This window comes from Sceloporus undulatus, chromosome 9, assembly GCF_019175285.1.
Source record: "Sceloporus undulatus isolate JIND9_A2432 ecotype Alabama chromosome 9, SceUnd_v1.1, whole genome shotgun sequence".
NCBI classification, from domain to species: domain Eukaryota; kingdom Metazoa; phylum Chordata; class Lepidosauria; order Squamata; family Phrynosomatidae; genus Sceloporus; species Sceloporus undulatus.
The window spans coordinates 3,395,759-3,418,703 of NC_056530.1; the positions used below are offsets into that span (position 1 = coordinate 3,395,759).

Below are 22,945 nucleotides of genomic sequence, written 5' to 3' on the forward strand. Positions count from 1 at the left end.
TTCATTTGGGGCATATACATTTGCCAATACAATCTTCCCCTAATTCGCCTTGTATTATTATATATCTTCCATCATCACCTTTTAATACCTTTTTATTACAAAATTACATTTTTTGCAATTATTATTGCTACCCCCCTTGATTTAGAACTTCCAAATGCTTTCTCATAGTTCCTTGCCCAATTCAATTTCAATTCGTTTTGTCCATCCTTATGTTCGTGCATTTCTTGTAAAAAGATCAAATCTGCTGCATCCTTCCTTAAGAATGCTTCAATCCTTCTTAGTTTAACTGGCGAACCAAGACCTTTGGTGTTTAAAACTGAAATTTTCAGCTTATTTGATATAATCCAATTTATTTCTATTCTAATGGCTCCAATTAGTGCTCCCCATAACCAAATCCCATCTCCTATCCCTCCTTTCCTCCCCCCCCCCCCCATGTCCATTTCTTTTCTATGGCGGGTTACAGACCGCCATTTAGTACGTATTCTATACGTACTAGGGTTAGGAATGGGCGGAGCTTCCGCACCCCCCTAACCCTAGTACGTATAGAATACGTACAAGATGGCGGTGCCCTGTTCATACGGGCGCCGCCATCTTTACGTATCGGACGCTGTGCGTCCAAACGTGTCGCGGCGCTAATGACGTCGCGAATGCGCCCCTGGCGCCTCGCGATGTCATTAGGGCGCCGCAAGAAGAAGCTCCATTTTGGAGCTTCTTTTTTGCTTCGTAACGGAGCAGCACGGTTTGGCTGCGACGGCTCCCTTACGGAGCAAACGGCGGCAGCGGCAGACCACCTCAAAGCGGCAGTCTATAACCCGCCTATATTTTCTTTAATAAGGGGGAAAGTAAATTTGAAATAGGACTAAGGAATACAGACATCAACCCCCCCCCAAAAAAAAAAAAAAGGAAAGGAAAGGAAAGGAAAAGGAAAAAAGAATGTTGTTGAAAGAATGAATGAATGCTTAATTTGGAGACTGATAATGTACAATATACATTATATTGTACAATGTAAACAGAGACTCAGGATGGATGTATTTCATTTTTTAATGTTAAGAGAAAGCTATTATTAGATTACTATGCTGTCTTGTATTAAGCTTGCAAGGCCGGAATCCTAATCCTGGCTTGTTGTTTCTCTGGACACGCTTACTAGGCTCTTTACAGTTGTTCCTTATGACCCATTTGCCAGGCATGGAACATAGAGGCATGTATGCAACACATCCTATCCTGCAACATCTAAACTGCTTTAGTGCCTTTGGGTGCGATGTAGGAAAATATCACACTGAAGTAAGATTTGCTCATCAGTGCAGTACACTTCTGTATGCAGAATGGAGAGGCAGCACCATCTTATCCTTTGCCTCAGACAGCAGAATGACTTGAGGACAGGAGGTGAGAATAAGCTGCATATTTCTGCTGCCAATTCCCCCCCAATTTCCCTTTGCATAAACTCTCTTACGATTGTTGCAGGATTAACTATTCGGTAAAGGATTAACTGGAAAGTTAATTATCCTTCTTTCCTTTCCTTTAATTACTCCTTTAATTACTATTATTACTGCTGCCTTCTTGTGCCTGGTGTAATTTGAGCTGATATGCTGCTTTATGTGGGTCCAATTTTTTACAAAAATGATTTGTGCTAAAGCTGTAATAAAATCAGGGTGTGGGGAGGATAGAAAAAACTGCTAACATATCAGGAAAGAAAGAACTCCTTTCTCTTCTGAAAACAATTTCTTTCCCTCCCTCCTACCGAGTCCCTTACCTGTGAAAGTCTCTGCACTGGGACTGATGCCTGCCAACCTCTTGGAAGTGCCAAAGTCAGAAATTTTTAATACTCCATTGTATGTGTTGATCAAGACATTATCTCCCTGTCAAGCCCAAAAACCAAGTTATTACTCTGGAGATTTGAAACATTCTCAATAGCTGGAGCTTTTCTGCTCATTTCTCTTCCTTGTTGTGAAGCAGGAAAATAAGGGGCCATTCAGATGTCATTTTTTAGTGCAACTGTATGAATCATCTCATTCATGCATGCCAGGTTTGTTATTCACACTATGGAACCACATCTATATGCATCTCTGCAAGTTCTGTTGCTCACATGTGCCAGCACTCTAAACAAAGATGGAGCTGACAATGCGAATGTATTCAAAACATATTCAAGGCATGTAGAGTTTTATCTTGGGTCTATTCACATCGGTTATTCACACTACTGATGATGCGAATGTTTAAAAAAAACTTGAGGGAAAAAACTGATATCAATTATCCTGCATTAAGTGGAGGGTTTTTTTTGTTTGTTTGTTTGTTTGTTTGTTTTGTGGCAAACTTAAATCAAATGCATTCAGAATGCATGTGAACAATGGAGATTGAACCTGGATTCATCCCGGATTATTTTCACCATCTGAATAACCCCTAACAAGCACAAAAAAACCCACCCTCCCACCTCCCTCTCTGTAAACATGGAGGCAACACTCCAAGACTGATGCTCATCTGCTCCCACAACATGCAGACCTTTTTGACTATCAGGGGAATGAGCCCTGATTTTTCCTGTGCTAAAATATTTTTGCACTTCTGTCAAACTTTGGGATCGTGCATGCAACATAAAACAGCACCCAGAGAATTGAGATTGTTGTTATTATATATTAGAACAGGGAAAATAGTGGTCTTCTAGAAGTTGTTGGACTCTGGTTCCCATCACTCGTGCCAGCCTGTCAAGAACGATGGGGACTGTAGTTCACCAACACTTGGAGGGACAAAGGTTCCCCATCACTGGAATGCCTGATTCATTTTGAAAATGCTAGCCTTCTGGTGAATTGCCTGTAAATGGTGTAAAAATTACTTCAATAGCAAATGTTAAATTCTAGGAACAGATTGACCAAGATCCTGCATCAGCACCCTGACATTGTAGCTACATCTCTCAATGCAGTGAGTGGAAAAACGTCTAATGCTCTCCTGGCAGTAAGGTGGATGAAATAGGATTCCACAGGGAGCGCCTACTACTAGGAGAGGGCTGGATGCTTCTTCACCCTCTGCCCTGTTCCCCAGTGCTTTGGAAATCCTTATATTGACAGGGTTGCCTGATTTCTAAGGTAGGTTTTAATTGGTCCTTTTGATCATACCAATGGTGCAATGACTATAAACACAAGTTTCAAAATCTAGGATGGTGTAACTCCACCTTACATCATAAACAGTGAACAGGAAGCCAGCCATTATCTCCAACTGCAATCCTGCACACTTACTTTGGAGTGGGCTTGCTTCCAAATTAAAAAAGGACTAGTTTGTAATAAAAGAAAAAATATTTTAAAACATAATATCTAGCATCCTGTTAGTGATTTAAGGTGGTGTAAATTGGACTTAGGCCACTGCAACTCTTTTTTCTTTCTTTCTTTTTCTTTCTTTTTGGTCTTTGAGTGGATTGGAATTCACACAACCATCAAAAGACTTCCTAAAGCCCACCTTGTAACCCATACAGCCTATCCCAAACATGGCCACTTTGGGGTTACTGGAGAACAGAGGGATCAGAGGCAACACTTTCAGCTATTATCCATCAACCAGACATGCTGCAAGGATATACCCCCAAAGCCCCAAAGGTCCTGCAGGTGCCTGAGCCTGTCACAGCACATTTAGCAGTGGTCCCCAAACTGTGGTCCTCTAGATGTTTTGGACTTCAGGTCCCAGAATTCTTGACTGTTGGCCAATCTGTCTGGAGCTTCTGGGAGTTGAGGTCCAAAACATTGGAAGGACCAAAGTTTGGGAATCACTGAGGAGTTTATCAGACAAGGGAAATTGGAAGTATAATCCAATGGCAATCCGAATGCAATCATGGCGTGATAGACTACCACATGCAAATTCAGGCAAAGGCATGCTATTTTTGGGCAATGAGAAGCCAGTTTGGATGCAATTCGCATTCACGTAAATTAGCTGAACTAGCGAATTCATGGCCCCACTTTCTTTTTATTCGAAATTAAGAGAAATTCCTCAGGTGTGATAAAGTCTTGAGCTAAAGAAAAACACCTCAACTCTCTGACAATGTGGAAAAGCTGTGTTGTGGGGCTGCATGGCTTACAAGATGGGTTTGGGGAAGCAGTGGTTTGAGCATTGCACTAGGATTCTGAAGAAAAGGGTTCAAATCCCTTGATGGCCATGGAACCCCCCCTAGCTGACCTTGAGTAAGTCACACTTTCTCAGCCTCAGAGGAAGGCAAAGGCAACACTTCCCTCCAAACAAATCTTCCCAAGAAAACACTGTGATAGGGTCCCCATAAGTCAAAAATGACTTGAAGGCACATAACAAAAACAACGCTAGAGAGTCCCTGATGCAGGTTCCCAAACATTTCACAATATCAAATTTATCATTTTTAGCACTCATAATTCCAAAAGCCTTCCTTTAAAGCTTATATTTCTCCATCCATCCTACTATTTATTTAGTATTTGGTCTCATGTTTACTTTTATGCTTATGAATAACAAATGCAGAGCTGGGCATCAGACAAGTATGTTTTTGTAACCTTCCTTCCACATTACCTTTCTTCCATATTCTTAAAACAAGCACCCATTTTTCAAACTCTGCCTATTTTAGCATATGTTCACAGAAAAAGTTAAGCAGATATGTACACATTTTAGAAACTGTATTCATTTCCCCTACAGTATCTTGTTCAAAGTCCTAGAATGTGTGAATATCTGAATATAAAGTATATCCAGTCTGCAGTCATTTCCAGATAGTGGGTCCAAGGGAAACCTCCCCACCCAAATTCTGAAAACTATGTGAAGACAAAGGCTTTCATGGCCGGCATCCATAGTTTTTTGTGGGTTTTTTGGGCTATGTGACCATGTTCTAGAAGAGTTTATTCCTGATGTTTCATCAGCATCTGTAACTGGCATCTTCAGAGAATGCCAGCCACCAAAAACCCACAAAAAACTCTGAAAACAAATTTCTCAAACATTCTTAATCAACAAGCTCATGATAATTACTTTGTAGACGGAATGGGCAAATCATCAGGTTATAATATATTTTAATTTTTGAGCATCAGCCTCAGATTTTGCCTGTCCTTTTGATTCTACCTGCCTTCCCTCCACCCAGTCCTAGTCAGTTCTGGCAAGGATAATACCAACAGACAATCTAATCTGGAATAGCTCTTACCTTGATATCCCTATGGACGATCTGATTGTCATGCAAGTAACGCAGCCCTTCTAGGATTTGCTTGGTGTAATAAACAATGGTAGGCTCATTGTCCTTAAGTGGACCCCACATGGAACGCAGAAGAGATGAGAGACTCCCTGTATTGGTAGCGTGGGGACAGATTTTGAGATTTAATGGATTTCCAATAGTAAAAACACACAGAAAGCATATACAGTGCTCCCTCGGGTTACGAAATTAATTCGTTCCGCGGCCGCTTTCGTAACCCGAAAAGCCTTCGTAAGCCGAAATGCCATAGGCGCTAATGGGGAAAAGCCGCGATTTCGTGCGAAAAAGCCGAAAAAAAGCACCAAAATTTTTTTCGTAACCCGAAAAAACATTCGTAACCCGGAACAATTATTTCCTATGGGATTTTTTCGTATCCCGGAAATTTCGTAACGTGGGTATTTCGTATCCCGAGGTACCACTGTAGATGGAAAACAGCATCTTCTGAGCAGCTCCCACAATGTAATATTCTATGAACAAGACAGAAGAATTGAACAATAAAAGCTTCGTCTGGAAGTACTGTGCTAAGTAACTTTAATGACTTCTGTTAACCAGTTAATCAGTTAACTGGTTAATCTGATAATAACTGAATGAGCATGGCCTGCAAAAATGAATGCAACAGAAGGAAGCAAATACTTGGTCCTCTCAGGCTGTTCAGGAAATGTTAGTATAATACAGTCCAACTCATTGGCACCAGACAAAAAAGTCTAGCTAAAGCACTTTTAACCTACTGAATTTCCCATACTGTCTTCATGCGAATGCCTTACAACAATTCATGTGGAATGCATTTCAATTTAACCAACTTAATTCAGTCTCTTAATCACAGGTACAATTACAGCCCATCAAGATCTGAACCAACTTCAGTAGCCCATCTTTTTCCTACTTACCACCAGGTACCTCTTCCATAAAGATCTTGAGGTAGCCATCTTGACTGACTGAGCCCAAATAGCGGACAATGTTCTTGTGTTTCAGACGCTTGTGGAGAGCAATCTCTTCATGCAGGGGCTGCGAGTATCTGCGGAGTAGCAGTGAGTGAAACACAACTTCACCTGAGACTAGGCCAGCCCTCTGTTGAGACAGTGAGACAACTCCCTGGTTTTGAGTAGCAGGAAAAGGCAGGAAACTATGGGCTACTTGACTTATTATTGTATTTTACTGCCAGGAAAGAAGGGGGTCACATATGGAATTGGCTACCTAAGGAGTCAAAATGTTTCTGCCTTATGTTGTTTGACATACACAGGGAAGTCATTGCCTGCTATGCCTTAGGCAAAAAGGGATCTTTGGCCAGACCTGTCTTGAAATCCTGCCAAAGGTTGTTGGTGGAGGGTAGGAGTCAGGAAAGATCAATTTGTTCCCTTACAGGCAATATCTGTTTCTACAAATACATTCCAGAGTGCTCTTCTCTCTACATAATGGAATCCCTCAAAGAATGATCCAACTTCTTTCTTAGTGGCCATGGCTCCTACCTGCTGTCTCGCTCCAGGATCTCCTTAATGGCGATGCGCACTTGATTGTTGAGGTCTCGCCCAGCATAGACCACCCCATAGGTGCCTTTACCAAGAATCACCCTGTCACCTGCTTCTGTGTATTCATAGTCATACTGTGTAAGCCAAAACATATTGAGAATTAGGGAACTGAAAGACAATATCGGCAGAAACCCTATCTACAGGGACAATGTAGCACCTGCCTTATGCCAGGCATATGCTAATAACAACCAACACCAAGATAAATTTCAACTGTCATTCTGTTTGGCTTCCACACAATCTGGTGGGTGGATTGGGGTGGGGAAAGAATTTAATTTGATTTTCACTATTAAACAAGTCAACCTAATTCATGCTTCTTAGACTAATATGCAGTTTAGCTCACAGGAGTGGACAATTTCCTGAATTTTGCAATACAAGTTTAGGTGAAAAATTGCATATGAAGAGGCATGCATTTAGAAAGTTGTAAAAAAAATGTGTGTGCTAGTACAGCTTTCATACAAAAGTGCTCATGCTAGGGAAAGCAGCTTATAAGAACCAACATGTTTTTTTAAATGCAGTTCTAAACAAAAATTTACAGACTGGAACAAAATTGTAATGAACGTCTGATTTATGACTGTATACATGTGTGAAAAACAAAATAGATGGAAAACAGATCAATTCACCCATCACAAACTGGGGCAATATTTTGTTTATGGTCTTTGGTAGCAAAACATCTTGGGTAAGAAGGCAAAGCCTTCTTTGTGTTAGTTATTGGTTAGCAGGATTGGCCACTGTGAACACTTGTCTGCAAATTTATCTTTGGAAAAGACTGGGGCCATTTTCACATTCCTGAACCAGAGCAGCACCTGCCTTTCTCCTTCTCACCTCTAGGTCCTCTGGAGGGCTGCAGCTATCTCCTTCCTCTCCCATCTCTGCCATGAATGAACGGATGAGATTGCAAAACCTATGCAAGATAAGAAATTGTGGATTAGAAGTCGTTACCATTTTCATATTCCATATCTTTCACGGGTAGCAAATTATAGCAGGTCTGCCTGTTGCATCCATTTTCAGTTTTGGTAAATGGAAATTTGTTCCCTGAGTGCAGATCTCTGTGGGCAAAATTAACATTCAGAGCCCCCTCCCCAAAGATGCCCACCCTTTCCTTATAAGTTCTTCTCTTTTCCCAGGTGAGAAAACAAGACCACCAGCACACTCACCAGTGGCAATGGTACTGGGTAGGGAAATAGAGCTGGAAGTCTTCAGCTGTGTGCAGCACATAGAGAAAGCAGCACCGTTCATCACATTTGGAAATACTAGGAAGTAAAACAAAAAAATAGGAATGATGGAAGGCTTTCCATATGCGCTGAAATACTTCCTTCCCATCAGAGAAAGCTGCTGTCCAAGAGCTTGCCAAAGATTCCATTTTGCACTATAATTCCCAGAATCTGCCCATCAGTACAGACACTCATGTCTGCCCTACAAGGGCTGCCCAGTATGGACAATATGGGGACATAGTTATAGAGACAGGTACCTTTGTCTCTCTAACTCTGTCTCCATATTGTTCATACTGACTCCTTCCTATTTAGGAGCTTTTGGCTTTGTGTCTGGATATGGTGGTGCTATAAATTCCCACCTGTAGCCTGACTGGCACATTCTAGATACAGCTGATCAGCTCAGTCATATCTAGGGTCAGGAGACTCGTGGGGATGTTCAAGCTGTGGGTAGTTCTTGCAAGGAAGATGGGAGAACCACCCTTAAAGAAGATGATAAAGGAGATGAAAAATATGTGACAGCTGAAAGATAGAGCATCTACTTTGTATGCAGAATTCACAGATATAGCCTAGAAAATCAGTATGCAATTGGATCTTGTAGCACCTCTGAGACTAGGGGTCATTCCCACTACGAAAAGCTCCAAATCCTGATTTGAGATATATGCCCCTAGTTCCCACTGGAAATCAATCCTGATTTCCATTTGATCAATTTCAGGGGAAATAAAGTGGAGCAAACGCAAAAAGCCCAGGGTTTTTTGGTAGCAGTTATTTTGAGCTTCTTTTGAGAAGAATCAGTTCTGATGCTATTCCTAACAGTGGGAATGCCAGATCAGAATCAATTCTTTCTGAGGAGAGGAACAAATGGCAGAGGAATGACATTTTTTGAGAGAGCCACCATTCCCCCCCTTGCAGCGCTGCCTGTGTACTTGTGTGTTTTTTTAATTAAATTGATAAAATATGTGATTGATAGAATATGCGATTGACTGATTTTGTAACTACTTGCAAAGTAGTTGCAAAATCAATCAATTGAAAAGTCAATATTTTATTTTATTTAAAATTGTCCTCCCCTTCATCCTCCTTCTTCATCCCCCCGGTGCCTTCCTTCCATCCCCGCTTGGTTTCCCTGATGTCTGCTCGCTGTCCCCAGCCTTGGCTCTCTCCCCTCGGCGGCGTGTGCTCCATCGCTGGCTTCCCCCATCCCCGGCTTGAACCAGCACAAATGGGGATGAAAAAATGATCCCCTTTTATAGTGAGAATGAGGGATCTTTTGAAATCGGTTACAAACATGGAGCAGATCCAAATCACAACCCATGTTATTCTGCCAGTGGGAATGAGCCCTAACTGAAAGAGAGACATTGGTAGCATGAGCTTTCGTAGACTTGAGACTATTTCCTCAGATGCCTAGTGCACTCATGTTAGTAGTTCAGGCTACCAACTTCTCTCTTTCAGTTTGTCTCAAAGGTGCTACAAGATTGCTTTGTATACAGATAGTCCTACGTTCAGCTCCTTAGTATCCCTGCTTTTAAAAGGGCTTCATTTGCTGGATATACCTCTGCCTGAAATAGCTGAATAGCTACAGGTAGTCTACAGTCTACAGAAGGCAGCTTTATACATTCTTTGGTGCCATCTTTGCATTGGGGAAGCAGGTATTATCAAGTCATCAAGGGGTCATAGCTCAGGGGTACAGAGTGCTTGGTTTGTACAGAGGTCACTTGCCACTCCACTGAAAATGACGTAGAAGCAGTGAAATGGGGAAACGTTCTATATCTGAAGCCCTGGAAAGCTGTTGACAATCAGATCAGACAATTATCAGGTTAAATGGACGAAATAACAGGTCAGGAGTACCTGTTATCAGCTTCGGCTGATATGCCAGCTGCAACCCTACCTGGGCCGGGGGGACCTTGAAACGGTGGTACATTCTCTGGTAACCTCTCGGTTGGATTTCTGTAATGCGCTCTACCTGGGGCAACCCTTGTACCAAACTCGGAAGCTACAATTGGTTCAGAATATGGCAGCAAGGCTGGTCACTGGATGTTCCAGGACTAGCCATATAACACCTATATTGCAAGATGTACATTGGCTGCCTATTCGCTTCCGGGCGCAATACAAGGTGTTGGTTATGACCTATAAAGCTCTAAATGGCTTGGGCCCAGGGTACTTGGAGGACCGCCTCTCCCCATACAGTCCGCCCCGCACTCTCAGATTGGGTGGAAAACATCTATTAAGAGTTCCTAAGGCAAGGTTTGTGTCTTCTTCACAAAGGGCATTTTCCATCGTGGCCCCCCAGACCTGGAACTCTTTGCCCGACGAGCTCTGCTCAGCAACCTCTCTAGATCTCTTTAGGAAAAATTTGAAGACCTTTCTTTTCCGTCAAGCCTTCCCCCATGTGCCTTAATGACCATTCTTTCTCTCTCTTGTTGCATATTGTTTGATCCAGCTAATTCGTTGTATGGTTTTAATTGGTTTTTAGATTGTGAATGATTGTATGAAACGTCTTAGGATACTTTGTATTGTTTCTTAAAATTGGTATCATGGGTTTTTGTATTATTGGGTTACGGGTTGATGTATTGTAGTGTTTTTTTGATGGTGATTTTTGTAAACCGCTGTGATCTGCAAGGAATAGCGGTATAGAAATAAAATTTCATTCATTCATTCAAAAAGTCTCAGCTGGTGAGCTACCTATGTAATACATTAATGTAAGATTAATTACCATCCGTTACAATTGTTTTGGCAATCTGATAAGAAGAAAATCTCTAAATTTTATAAACTACTGTTAAACAGGAACTTAGAACAGGAGTTTATAAAAGAGTTTATGGTCAAGTGGGCACATGATCTGGGAGGTGAAATCAAAATATAGGAGTGGCAAAATGCTTGGAAGAGGACTAGTAAATTCACAATAGCCCAGGAATTAAAAGAAAATCATTTAAAAATAACCAATAGGTGGTATTACACACCATGGAAAATTAAAAAGATGTACAAACTATCACAAGGAGATGTGACAATGAAAAAGGAAACCTCGTTCATATTTGGTGGTGTTGTAAGGAAATTCAAAAATTTTGGAGGATGGTTCATGAATCAACTCAGCAGATGCTAGGGATAAAATTTCCTATGAATCCCAAACTATATTTACTGAATATGACCACAGTCCTGGATTCTCAGGACAAAAAACAGCATTGGAGAATTATATTATACCTTGTGACCGCAGCTAGGATTGAAATTGCTAAATTATGGAAATCTGATGGGGTTCCAACATGGGACATGTGGACGCAAAAAGTCAATGATTACAGAGAATTGGATAGGCTATCTTGTAATGTTCAAAACGATAACAGGGCGAAGAGGGGAGAAGAGTGGGAAAAAATTTTTGGCCACTTGGGAAAAAGAATAGGATATGAACTTAAGTCTTATTGAGACCTGATATAAGCTAATTTAAGTCATCAAATTTGTAAAAGTTGGTCTACTTATGTTAATTTTGCTTATACCTGATGAATTATAGGTCAACAGATGAACGAAACAGCGAGACTCCTGTTTTAGCAAAAGCGTAATGGGGAAGGAACCAAATCTTATGATGTTACGTGCAAGGAAGAGTTAGAAAGATACTTTGTTAACATTAATAAGATATTTTGTGGTTGTGTAAATGAATATTATACTTTTGTTGGTTAGAATGCATAACATGATGTAAAAGCTTGGGTAGACTATTTAGTAAGAGAAGTGAACGATTCTAAACCACAAGAACACAAGGAAGTCCTAGTTTGGGTCAAGAAGGCAAGAAGACAACTATTATTTTAAAAATCCAATACTGTATGGTATGTGTATTAATATTGTTTGTGTATTGTTTTCTTTATGTGTGAAATAATAATAAAGAATATTTGGATGAAAAAAATAATAATTACTGTATGTTACATTAGCAAGCAGTTTAAAGCACCTTACTGCCCCAAATCACCTGATTCCACGAATGGAGGATACTGTAAATGTCCAAGTAGAAATTTCTTCCTATAATGGAGACCAAAAAAGTGAAAACATAAATAAAAATCCATAGTCCCGAACATTGCAGCCAGGGGTAGGGAGGGGATGGAATTGTTTCAGAGGGTCAAATTCCAGGGCATCCTATTCCACATTTATTTAAATACTTTATATGCCACTCAACTGGAAAATGCCTTCAAGGCAGTTCACATTTCTTTTTGTGCATGTGGGATGGTGCTGTTAGTATTTAAAATTCAAATACCCACTGATTAGGCTAACTGAGGAATCTGAAGTCTGTGAACTGAAAGCTCCCCATTGCTGTCACAACCACTGTGGAAACATTGAGAAAGAAACAATATTCTGGACATACCTCCTCCAAGGAGCAGATATGGCTCAGGGTCACAGATTTTTTTGTCTCTTGGTTGCAGACACAGAGTCGTGATGGTTGCAACATTCGACCCAGCTCTAGGATCAACACCTGTCAAGAAAGGAACACATGAAGAGCCATGATGTCTTCAGAGAACATTAAAGCATTAGAATAATTGAACAACATCATACGTTTTCAGAAATAACTTGTCTGCTTCAGCTAAACACTGGTGATGTAATACAGGTATTACTTCCTTGTGGCATTTTGATGTGAGCAATTTCAGTGGTTACTCCTTTTTGGTTGGATATAGTACAATGTAATAAGTATGTGTTAGAGAAATCTCTGGCATTTGTAGAACATCCGTATGTCTTTTTAAATTACATCATTGAAATATGGAGTGTAACTACAGGTCAGTGTATTTGGCTCCTGTGAGCTTTTATTATTGCATAAAAGTTTGAAGTTGTCACAAAGTTGGAAAGATAAACATTCACCATATTTCATAACATCATACTGCTTTAGTTACACCTGAATGCATATTTTATAGATGGCAACCACATGAGAATATATGGCTGGAAATATTAGTATGTAAAGGGATCTTGTAGTACCCTTGGGACTAAATGTGCAAAAGAAGTTGTAGTATAAGCCTTTGTAGACCTAGATCTACATCTGAGGAAGTACAATTTCTCTACAATTTGGTTTCAGAAACTCTTGCTGGCCTTGCAAATAATCTAGACATCAATCACTAGATCTGCCATCTGCCCTTTGGTGTCCTAGAGAGCTCAGGCCTATCAGAGTAGATAATACTGGGTTGGATAGACAGATCAAGCATCTCAATTGACAGAAGACCTTGTTTTTTGTACAATCAGCTTCTATGGTGATTTTCAATGGCCCAAGAAAAGCCTGCAGAAGCCTGCTTATTGATCCTTTGCTCTACATGTTTTCTTTTGGTATTTTAAAGTATCAGACGTATTAAAACTTATGATTTGAGTCCTATTATCCAACTACTGGTTATGCCAATTGAAGCTAATGAGAACTGGAGTCCAGCAACACCTGGAAAATCACTTTCCTCACCTCTAGACTACAACACCCACCAGTCTTGACCACTGGCTATAGTGGCTGGGACTGACAACAGCTGCAGTCCAACAATATCTGGTGGGTCATAATTTCCTTGCTCTAGATTTCAAGAGATTAAGATTAATCCAATGACTTCTTGTCAGAGCGAGGTCTGGAGGAAATATCTAAATGGAAAATTCAGATCCCTGCAATTTTCTCTTCTCTGAGACATTTGTCAGCTCATGGATTTAAGCAAGAGATACAGATTTCTACTAGTGGTCTGTTCTTTTTTTTTTTTTAACTTTTTTATTATTAATTTAAATTTTTTACATCTAGCTGCCTGTTCTAAATCAAGACAGTTCTGCAAGACTTCATCTGAATGTTGTCCATTTTAGAGGAAGTAAGATAAGGAATTGCTGCACAGGAAAAAAATTATTGTCAAGAAAACAGATTTTCATGTTAATCTGTTTTCTTGGCAATAATTTTTTGCATGTTAATCTGTGTATTGTTCTGTTGTTATAACATGCAAATCACTCCTCCCTACCCAGGGCCACACAGTATATATATATACCACTCTCTTCCATGCCAGCATTCTGTGAAGATGCCAGCACATCAGGAATAAATTCTTCCAAAACATGGCCACATAGTGCGAAAAACCCACAAAAATCTATGGATTCCAGTCATGAAAGCCTTCGACTTCACCTAGGTTTAATTGTCTGCGCCTTTGGTTGGAAGGGATGGAGAAGTTTCCCTACTATTTTGTGAAAACGGTTTTTAAATCTGCATGAAAATTTGTTCACATTGCTATATGAATGTGCTGGCCAAATGGCTGTAATAAAGTTTGTTTTAAAGTTTGTTTGCTATATGAATTGTCATGTGTGAGAAATCTGATATGTATTTTTACATACACTCTTAGTATATCAAAATCTGGAGAACTCTGAAAACCAAATACTAACTGGGCTCTCATTTGTCTTAAAGCTTCAGGAAGTGCAAGTTAGGTTGGATCACATTAAAACACACAGCCAAATAAATCTATCCCCCATCCCTAGCAGGACAAGGCAAGGGTATTGTTTCACAGAAGTATTACTAAAGCACCCAAACTTCACTGTTTCCTTACCAGACACTGCTCTGTAGAGACAAAAGGCTGGCAGCACTCCATCACAAAACCCAGCCAAAAATCAACCAGCTCCTGTTTGGGTGACCATGTGTCCGGGGGAGCAGTGAAGTGACTGTAGATTGTATAGGTTTCCTTGATGGAAGTCAAGTACCTGCTCCAGGAATCGGAAGAGGTGCAAAGGGTGGCAGAGAAGAAGACGGCAAAAGTAAGAGAAGAAGCAGAGTTCAAAGTATCCCTACCAGGCAAAAATCAAGGTTTCTGTGGAATGCTTGTGTTGACTAGTTCTGGGGAAACCTTGGTTCAAACTCTTCTAGTGCCATGAAGTTCACTGTGACCGCTCTTGCCAGTCAATGTCTCTCAATCTCCTCTACTGGATGAGTTTGTTGTGATTCTAAAGTGGGAAGGGTGCTTATATGCCATTTGAACCTGAATGGAGAGGGTGGGATATAAATAAAACAGTACAATGGTGCCAAGCTCCCAAAGTTGAAACACTGGAACTTTTTGATTTGGATGACCATATCATCTGCTACCACCAACACCCCAAAGATTTCCCTCTTCACTCTGAGCTTAGCTGCAATCCTCAGAAGTGCCATAAGGAAACAATTTTTTCCTAGCCCCAGTACAGTATATTGCTGTCACCTATCCTTGTTGTGTTTCAAAGTTATTCTTGCTTTGTAATGCAAAGTATTTTTGTTTGGTATGGTCCTCAATGAGCAATTAAAACCCATTCATCTCACAAAACCCTGCTTAATACAGATCAAAACAAATGTCTCCATTTTTGGATTCTATTTGAGGTTTTGTGGCTAGGAGGACTATCATGGATGGATATCTGTACTTCAGAATTTACCACAATGTCACTGACAAGTGCTTAATGTTGAAGGCATGAGAAGGATGCTGAATGATTCACTTTGCAGGATGGCCACCCACTCATCACCTCAAATGAGGCCAAAAGAAGGCAAATGTACAGGTACCATTAGCAACTGAGAAATCATTCAAGAGAAGGTGAAAGAGTAGACTAACTGAGAGGTTTATTTTGGAGCTTTTGCAGTTCAGTTCCAACGTGACTGCACTTCCAACAATGTGCATTCACGTCGTAATGTGAATGTGTTATCAGATGCCATTCCTTTCTATGGGAGCTCCTTGCGAGGTGTTTCCGCAGTGATTCCAAAGTGACCCCTCATTTTGGTAAAACCGGAAAAAAGTGACTTCGCAGAATTTGCTTCCAGGCTCACTTTGATTGCACTGCAAATTGGTCTGGTGTGGAAAACCACTCCGATGTCACCCCCCTTGGCCCCCTGCGTCCTGCTCCGTCAACCCCCTCCTCCTCCTTCATGCCATCTCACCCCCTCTGCCACCCTGCAACCCATCCCATCATTCCCACCATCCCCTGCCTTCTCCTGCATCCCAATCCTGGCCCCAGAGACCCCCAGAGAGCTATCCCGTCATCTCCTGCCTTCTCCTGCATCCCGATCCTGGCCCCAGCGACCCCCAGCAAGCTATCCCATCATCCCCTGCCTTCTCCTGCATCCCGATTCTGGCCCCAGGGACCCCCAGTGAGCTATCCCATCATCCCCTGCCTTCTCCTGTATCCCGATTCTGGCCCCAGGGACCCCCAGCGACATATCCCATCATCCCCTGACTGCTTCTTCACCCCAATGAAGGATGACAGCTAAGGAGGGGGGCAGGGAAGGAGGACAGCATCCAGAGCCCCACTGAGCATACCCAAGGGTGCCGATTTGAATTGTTGAACCCTCTGGTGTGGTAATATAATGTGCACTCACTCCTCTTTGCTTGAATCCACATCACGTGACTTGCTTGGAATAGAACTAACTTCGCTTCTCCCTCATTTTGGAAGGACAGTGGAAAGTCAACCAGGTGTGGTAAAACATCACGTTTTAACGTGAATTCGCATTGCTAGACAGGAGTGACTCTGGATCTGGTGTGAAAAAACATCATGCGTTGTATTGCTAGAACAGGAGTGACTGCGGATCTGAGCTGCAAACCCCCCCAGGTGTGATAGGGTCCTGAGAAAGGGCCACCTGGGGGATTCTTGCCCATGGGCCCTTCAAAGCTGGGAACTGGTATCCCTTTCTAAACGTCCTCTCTTCAAGAATCTAGTTTGATTCATTCAAGATTCTCATAGATAGCAAGTCCCCTGATGCCTACAGGACACATGAAAAGCTGAAGGTCCCACCACATACCAGACTGGGGCATTGAACTTGTAGAGTTTCTCTGAGGCCTGGATGATTTTGTCCATGTCGCCGGTCAAGATACTTGCACCCAGGTAAAAACCCACATCCCAGTAATGTTGCATCTTTTCCAAGCAGCCCTTCCGGCCCAAGACACAGCTCAACTTCATACCTACAAAGAAGGGAGAGGGAGGGATTATTTTAAAGAATAAACAAAACATGGAACGTGAGAGTATTTCTGAGGGATATTTTCACATTTGTTATGATCTTGTTATAAAAACCAATATTAACCTGCATCAGATTGGTTATGTCACAGTGGAGGGCCCTTGGCTCTTCAGATATTTTGGACTCTAACTTCAAGAAGCCCAATCTGGCCAGTGATAGTGGACTGGGAGCTGTAGTCTGAAACACCTGGAGGATCAAGAGTTTCCCTGTCCTCATACATCCGAATCTGAATTCTATGCTAAAAAGTGCTGAATTAAGTGACAGGTGTACTATATTGGAGACATGCTGTAATTTAGTGAAAAGGGACCTGCATTCTATGCAAAAAGTCTGTTCTTCAGCCTCTGACATCTCCAGATTGGGGTGGGAAAGGCTGTTCCCTAAAGCCCTGCAGGACAATTCTGTCGGTCAGCATGTTGACATTACTATTACTATTTATCACATGGGATGGATCCTGTGCAGAACCTTGATTTAAAGTAAAAAAACCCACAAAAGTGAGTTGTTTTTCACACGACGTTTGGGGTTAACCTGAACAGAAATTAGAAATAACCTGGAAAAGTGGATAGATTATGTTTGTGTCAGTGGCGCGTTCCAGATGCGCCAATAGTACATACTAGGTACATACTAGGGTTAGGAAAGGGCATCCTTTCCGGACGCCCTAACCCTAGTATGTACCTAGTACTTACAAAATGACGGCGCCCTATACACATGGGCGCCACCATTTTGATGTCATGGACGCTTATCATCTGCACGTCACAGCGCGGAAATGATGCCGCAAGTGCGCCATTGGCGCCTTGCGGCGTCATTTCCACACCGCAAAAAGAACTCACTTTTTGTGGTTCTTTTTGCTGCGCCGGGGAACCGCGTGGTTTCTCCGCTGCAGTTCCCTGGCGCAGCAAACACGGGCACTGGCAGAGCGCCCTTTTTGGGTGCTCTGTAAAGCACCAATGATAAATAACACAACATTAATCCAAATGCAAAGTCAACAAAACCCATTCCTTTTTACTTCCTTTTTACATTAAACACACACATTTTTAAAACTCCACCCTAAAAACTATGAAGGTTTCAGTGATAGCTTAGAATCATGATTCTCCAATTCCCAGTATTATATGATGCAAAAGAGAAGGACTCCACACCAATCTGCCGAAGCTGTGGAGAGGTTTCAAACTTGTGTCCAGCCGCAATGAGGAAGACAACTGAGTTAATTCCAGCATGAAGGCTTGGCTCAGTTAAAAAGGCTTTGTGGTACCTGAGGGGTTAAAAGCAAAACCAAATATCAGGTGTTGAAAACTAAACAATCATTTTCTTCATTCTCTGCAATGAAACTGACTCAGGATGTCTTTACCAGGCAGGGATTATCCCTGCTTTCAAAATTCTTCTCCCAAACAGAATATCAGCATTCAGAGACATAACTATCTTAGTCTGGAATATCAGTATGCAAAGGGATCTCGTAGCACCTTTGAGACTAATTATGTGAAAGAAGTTGCAGCATAAGCTTTCGTAGACTTGGGTTTAACTCCTCAGATGCATGGAGTGAAATGTTGCCCATGAAAGACCTACTGTATTAGGATTGTGTTCTAATCAAAAGGTTGAAGGAAGTTCTAAACTGTTTTAAGAATCAATCAATCAATCAATGTGCTCGGCCACATTTATACAGATCCAGGAACTTGAGATCAGCTCTACTGCCAGAGAAAATTAATGACTGGCTGCCATTTCTTTTCCTCACCAATAGAAGGCTTGGTCTCTCTTCTCGGCATCAGAGAAACTTGAATCAATGAACATATCCTTGTAGATGCGGCCACACATGCAGTACAAGTCAGGAGCAGCCCCTTCAGGTCTCTCCACCAAAGGCAGAAGAACAGAAAGAGCCTTCTCACGGTCGCCGGGCTGGTTCCGTCTAAAAGAGGATAGCACAAAATAGATCACACGTACATGAAGCATTCAAGGATCACAAAGAGCCAGCTCACTCAAGGAAGACCTGAGCAAGAAGGGGGTTATGTCTTTCATTTTATTTCAGGGCTGGTCAAGACTGGCTTGGCTTCATTGTTTATGGTCGCTCTTTGGTATTTTTAAATCTTTCCTCTACCTTCAGGCTTACCTAGGGTGGGTGGCACACTGCTGAGAAGGTACCACTTTAAATTTAACAATAGGTGTAGTCGCACTGCAGAAATAAAGCGGTTTGACACCACTTTAACTGCCATGGCTCTATCCTACAGCATCCTGGGATTTATAGTTTGGTGAGGCACCAGACCTCTCTAACAGACCAGACTGAATACCTTCCCATGCTACAAATCCTAAGATTCCACAGGATAGAGTAATGACAGTTAAAATGGTGTCAAACTGCTTTATTTCTAGAGTGTGCAAGAGTGGAACATCTCAGAATCCTCCTGCGTTGCTCTGCTCTACAGCACTGTGGTTAAATTTAAAATGCAGGTCCCAACTGGTGAGAGTCATTTTAATTTGCTGTGATATCCCAGAGCGGTGCTATGTCAGATGCTCCAAGGGATCATGGAAGCATTTAAAATAGGAGTTCACAGCTGACTGCCAACTAGAGTCAGTGGGTGAGAGGCACAGGGCAAGCATTAGCACCAGTGGGCTCTGCCACAGTTGCCTGGAGGTTTTCAGTGTTGTTGTTGGGCCTATCAGGATCAGGTCCAACATTAGGAATGTGGAGATAACTGCCTCGGGAAAACAGATTTTGGTTATCATTAAAGTGCAGCAAACTGTTTGCTATGTCATTTGTTATTATTATATTTCTAGTTCCAGGAATGGTGAGAGATGATTGTGGAATTTTCTGCAAGATGTGCCAAAATAACTTGGCTGGCTTTGGGTACTATTCCTCATCTCTCTGGGGATCAGGAGGAGGAAGTTTGTTGTTGTGGAGGTGTGCCTTCAAAGCATTTCAAACATATGTTTACCCTAAGGTGACCCTATCCTGGGGTTTTCTTGGCAAGATTTGTTCAGAGAAGGTTTGCCATAGCCTTCCCCTATGGCTGAGAGATATGCAAGTGTCTGTGCAGAAAGTTTCTTCTAAAGCAAGGTTCTTCATGAGCCCTTGGAGGCCTTCCAGGCAACTGTCCATAGGTTACTGCTACTTCTCATCACCAAACATTGCCCCTTCCTACTGCACAAAGTATGTTATTGTTGTTTGCCTTCAACTCATTTCTGACTTATGAGGACCCATGGGGCTTTCTTGGCAAGATTTGTTCAGAGGAGCTTTGCCATTGCTTCCCTTGAGGCTGAGAGCATGTAACTTGCCCAGTGCATTTCACAGCCAAGTTGGGAATTGAACCTTCATGCCCAGCATTATAGTCCAATGCTCAAACCACTATGCCATGCTGGATCCAGGAAGGAGTTTACTAGTGGTGCTTTGGGTGAGGCAGGAAAATATCAACGGAGTGGGGATTACACCTGTGGCTGGTTTCTCCTTCCAGCCCCAATCTTTTTAAACACAGACTTTATCCTCACACAGTTAGCACTTGGTAAACCATAATGTGCATTCAACATATCTGTGATTGCCAAGGGGTCACAAGAGTCTTTGCCTGCATGGTGATGATGTTTGACAGTGGCCAATGTGGACAAAAGAAAAACTGTGAGAAACAGCCCATGTGTTCTTTGTTTTCCCCCCATGAATGTCTCTTTGCTAATATTGGTTTTAGAGGCAGAAGCATAAGCAGCAACATCGCCTTTCATATCCATATCATGTAACCAAGTTATCCTTTCCAAAGGTGAACCCACAGCCCATATTTATATTCTGCACTTGTATTGTTTATATACTCCAAAGAGCTATTGCTTTGGTTAAAAACTACACTGCTGACATCCACAGGAAAACAAACCAGTAATAAAGTCTTACAGTTAAATTGGCAGGGCATGACAACCCACTTGGGAAAAAGCTCCGCTGAACTCTGACTGCAGAGGTTCACCTTTTAAAGCCTGCTAAGCTTTTAAGAAATTATCTTCTGCCAGTGCAAATGGAACTTTTTAGTTTATAATTAGAACTGCACACAGTCTTAAAGAGAAGTGTGACCATTTCAGGTGGTTATCTTTACTCTCGTAAAAGAAAAGAAAAGAGGTATTTGGTCTTCACTTGATTGTTTACTTTCCTTCTCCTCTGACTTTCCTGTGCCAGGCAAAGTATGGCTACTGGTCCTTTTTTGCACATTTCTAGTATACCCAGAAAGAAGTGGTTGTTATTTAAAGAAAATGATATGCTACTCAATGCTACTCAAATCAAGCTCATTAAATCCACGGATTCAATGGGAAAAGGGACAATTATATTAGAATTAACAGGTGAGTCAATATTACAGTCAGTATCACAGTCACTTCCTTTTCATTCAGTATCAATAATCAGTATTATAGTCTCATGTCACATTTATTAAAGTAAATTTAAGTATAATGGAGGTTTATTTGCATATAATTTCAATAATAATCAAATCTGAGCGGGAGATTTTATTTAATGAAGCATAGGAAGAATCTGAGAACCAACACGGTGCAGTGGTTTGAGTATTGGACCATGACTCTGGAGAACAGGGTTCGAATCCCACTTCAGCCATGTAAACCCACTGGGTGACCTTAGGTTCTCAGCCTTAGAAAATGGCAATGGCAAACCTCCTCTAAACAAAATTTACCCCTTCTCCAAAAAAGGAAGAAAAATGTAATGAAGGATTGGTTTTTTATTCTTTCAGATGATTTTTAATCTACTTTACATGGAGACATATACAATACCCTTTTAAAACTGCCCAAAAAGCCATTGTGAAAAGTCATCTCCAGCACCATGGCATTGTTACAAACAGTGAAAATTGAAGGCGAGCATCTTATTCACTGGCTAGAACAAGGCAGGTTTGTCAGTTACCCTGTTGCTCCATCTGATGTCATTATTGCTCCTGCTCTGCAAAAATGTCCCAGAACTTCATCTCAGGATTTTCCCTCTTTTATCTATCTCACAACACAGCAATATAGGAACTGGGGTGGGCTATTAGAGTACCAGGGCCCATGGACATCAAAGAAAGCAATGAGGTCTGAGAAGGCTGAGGACAGATGCTCATCCCTGCTTGGAAAAGTTCCTTACCTGTCGAGAGCAAAGGCGTAGTGGAAGCAGATATTGTGCTGCTCAGCAATGTTGCAAGTTGGCAGGGCTTGCAAAGTTTCCACCAGGGTGATGATGGCATCACAATCCTGCAGGAGAAGACACCAGAGAAAGCCACTGTACAGAAAGGCAGAAATTTCCATCAGTTTCCAACCTTCAGCTCCCAGGTGTTGCACTACAGATGACACCATCCAGACGCTCACATTGGCTGAATGCTGGAAGCTATAGTTTAGCACCTGGGAGAAAAGTAAATATAGCTCCTTCTTTCAGAACTTGGTATTGACCAACACCAGAACCTGGAAAAGTCCTTTTTAAAGACTACAGTCTCCTGAATCCCTCAGTCAGAATGGCCAATGGGTAATTCCCATTTGGGAATTACAGTCTAAAAAATAATGTACATTGTTGTTACAGATGGAGAAAGAAAACTATTGCTTTTCTTTTACTGTTTCTGTTTCCAGTCACCTCACAGCCATACCTCAGCCTCAAGCAAGATGTAGACCTGTGACTTCCTTATGTTTCTTCCTTTACATAATGTTGACTGCCTTTGCCAGTGGGTTTCAAAAGCTAGTATGATGAAATGTTCACCTTTGGCCAGCTTAATAAAGGCATCCCCAGAATGTGTATTTGGGATTTTGTTTTATGGTCAAGCTACCCCTACATCATCATCATCATCATCATTATCATGTTAAAATATTTGAAGGGATGTCATGTTGAGAAGGAAGCAAGCTTGTTTTCTGCTGCTCCAGAGAACAGGACCCAGAACAATGGATGCAAGCTACAGGAAAAGAGATTCCACCTCAACATTAGGAGGAACTTCCTGACAGTAAGGGCTGTTTGACAGTGGAACACATTTCTTCCTCTGAGTGTAGTGGAGTCTCCTTCCTTAGAGGTCTTTAAGGAGAGGCTGGATGGCCATCTGTCGGGGATGCTTTGATTGAGAGTTCCTGCATGGCAGGGGGTTGGACTGGATGGCCCTTGTGGTCTCTTCCAACTCCATGATCCTATCATCATCATCATCATCATCATCATCATCATCATCATCATCATCATCATCAT

The 22,945-nt window shown here is 41.7% G+C and overlaps 1 protein-coding gene across 1 annotated transcript in view; it reads right to left on the reverse strand.

Moving 5' to 3' along the window:
- MAP3K6 (mitogen-activated protein kinase kinase kinase 6) overlaps positions 1-22,945 on the reverse strand; it is a 66,821-nt gene that overhangs the window by 18,740 nt on the left and 25,136 nt on the right. Inside the window, exons 6-18 of the mRNA XM_042440367.1 lie at positions 21,872-21,978; positions 18,530-18,700; positions 17,940-18,052; positions 16,594-16,753; positions 14,393-14,543; positions 12,226-12,333; positions 11,836-11,885; positions 7,842-7,937; positions 7,510-7,588; positions 6,628-6,761; positions 6,049-6,176; positions 5,120-5,256; positions 1,751-1,856 (exon numbers count right to left, since the gene is read on the reverse strand). Of these exons, the coding sequence (XP_042296301.1) occupies positions 1,751-1,856; positions 5,120-5,256; positions 6,049-6,176; positions 6,628-6,761; positions 7,510-7,588; positions 7,842-7,937; positions 11,836-11,885; positions 12,226-12,333; positions 14,393-14,543; positions 16,594-16,753; positions 17,940-18,052; positions 18,530-18,700; positions 21,872-21,978 (1,540 nt within the window). The remainder of the gene's footprint in view (positions 1-1,750; positions 1,857-5,119; positions 5,257-6,048; positions 6,177-6,627; positions 6,762-7,509; positions 7,589-7,841; positions 7,938-11,835; positions 11,886-12,225; positions 12,334-14,392; positions 14,544-16,593; positions 16,754-17,939; positions 18,053-18,529; positions 18,701-21,871; positions 21,979-22,945) is intronic.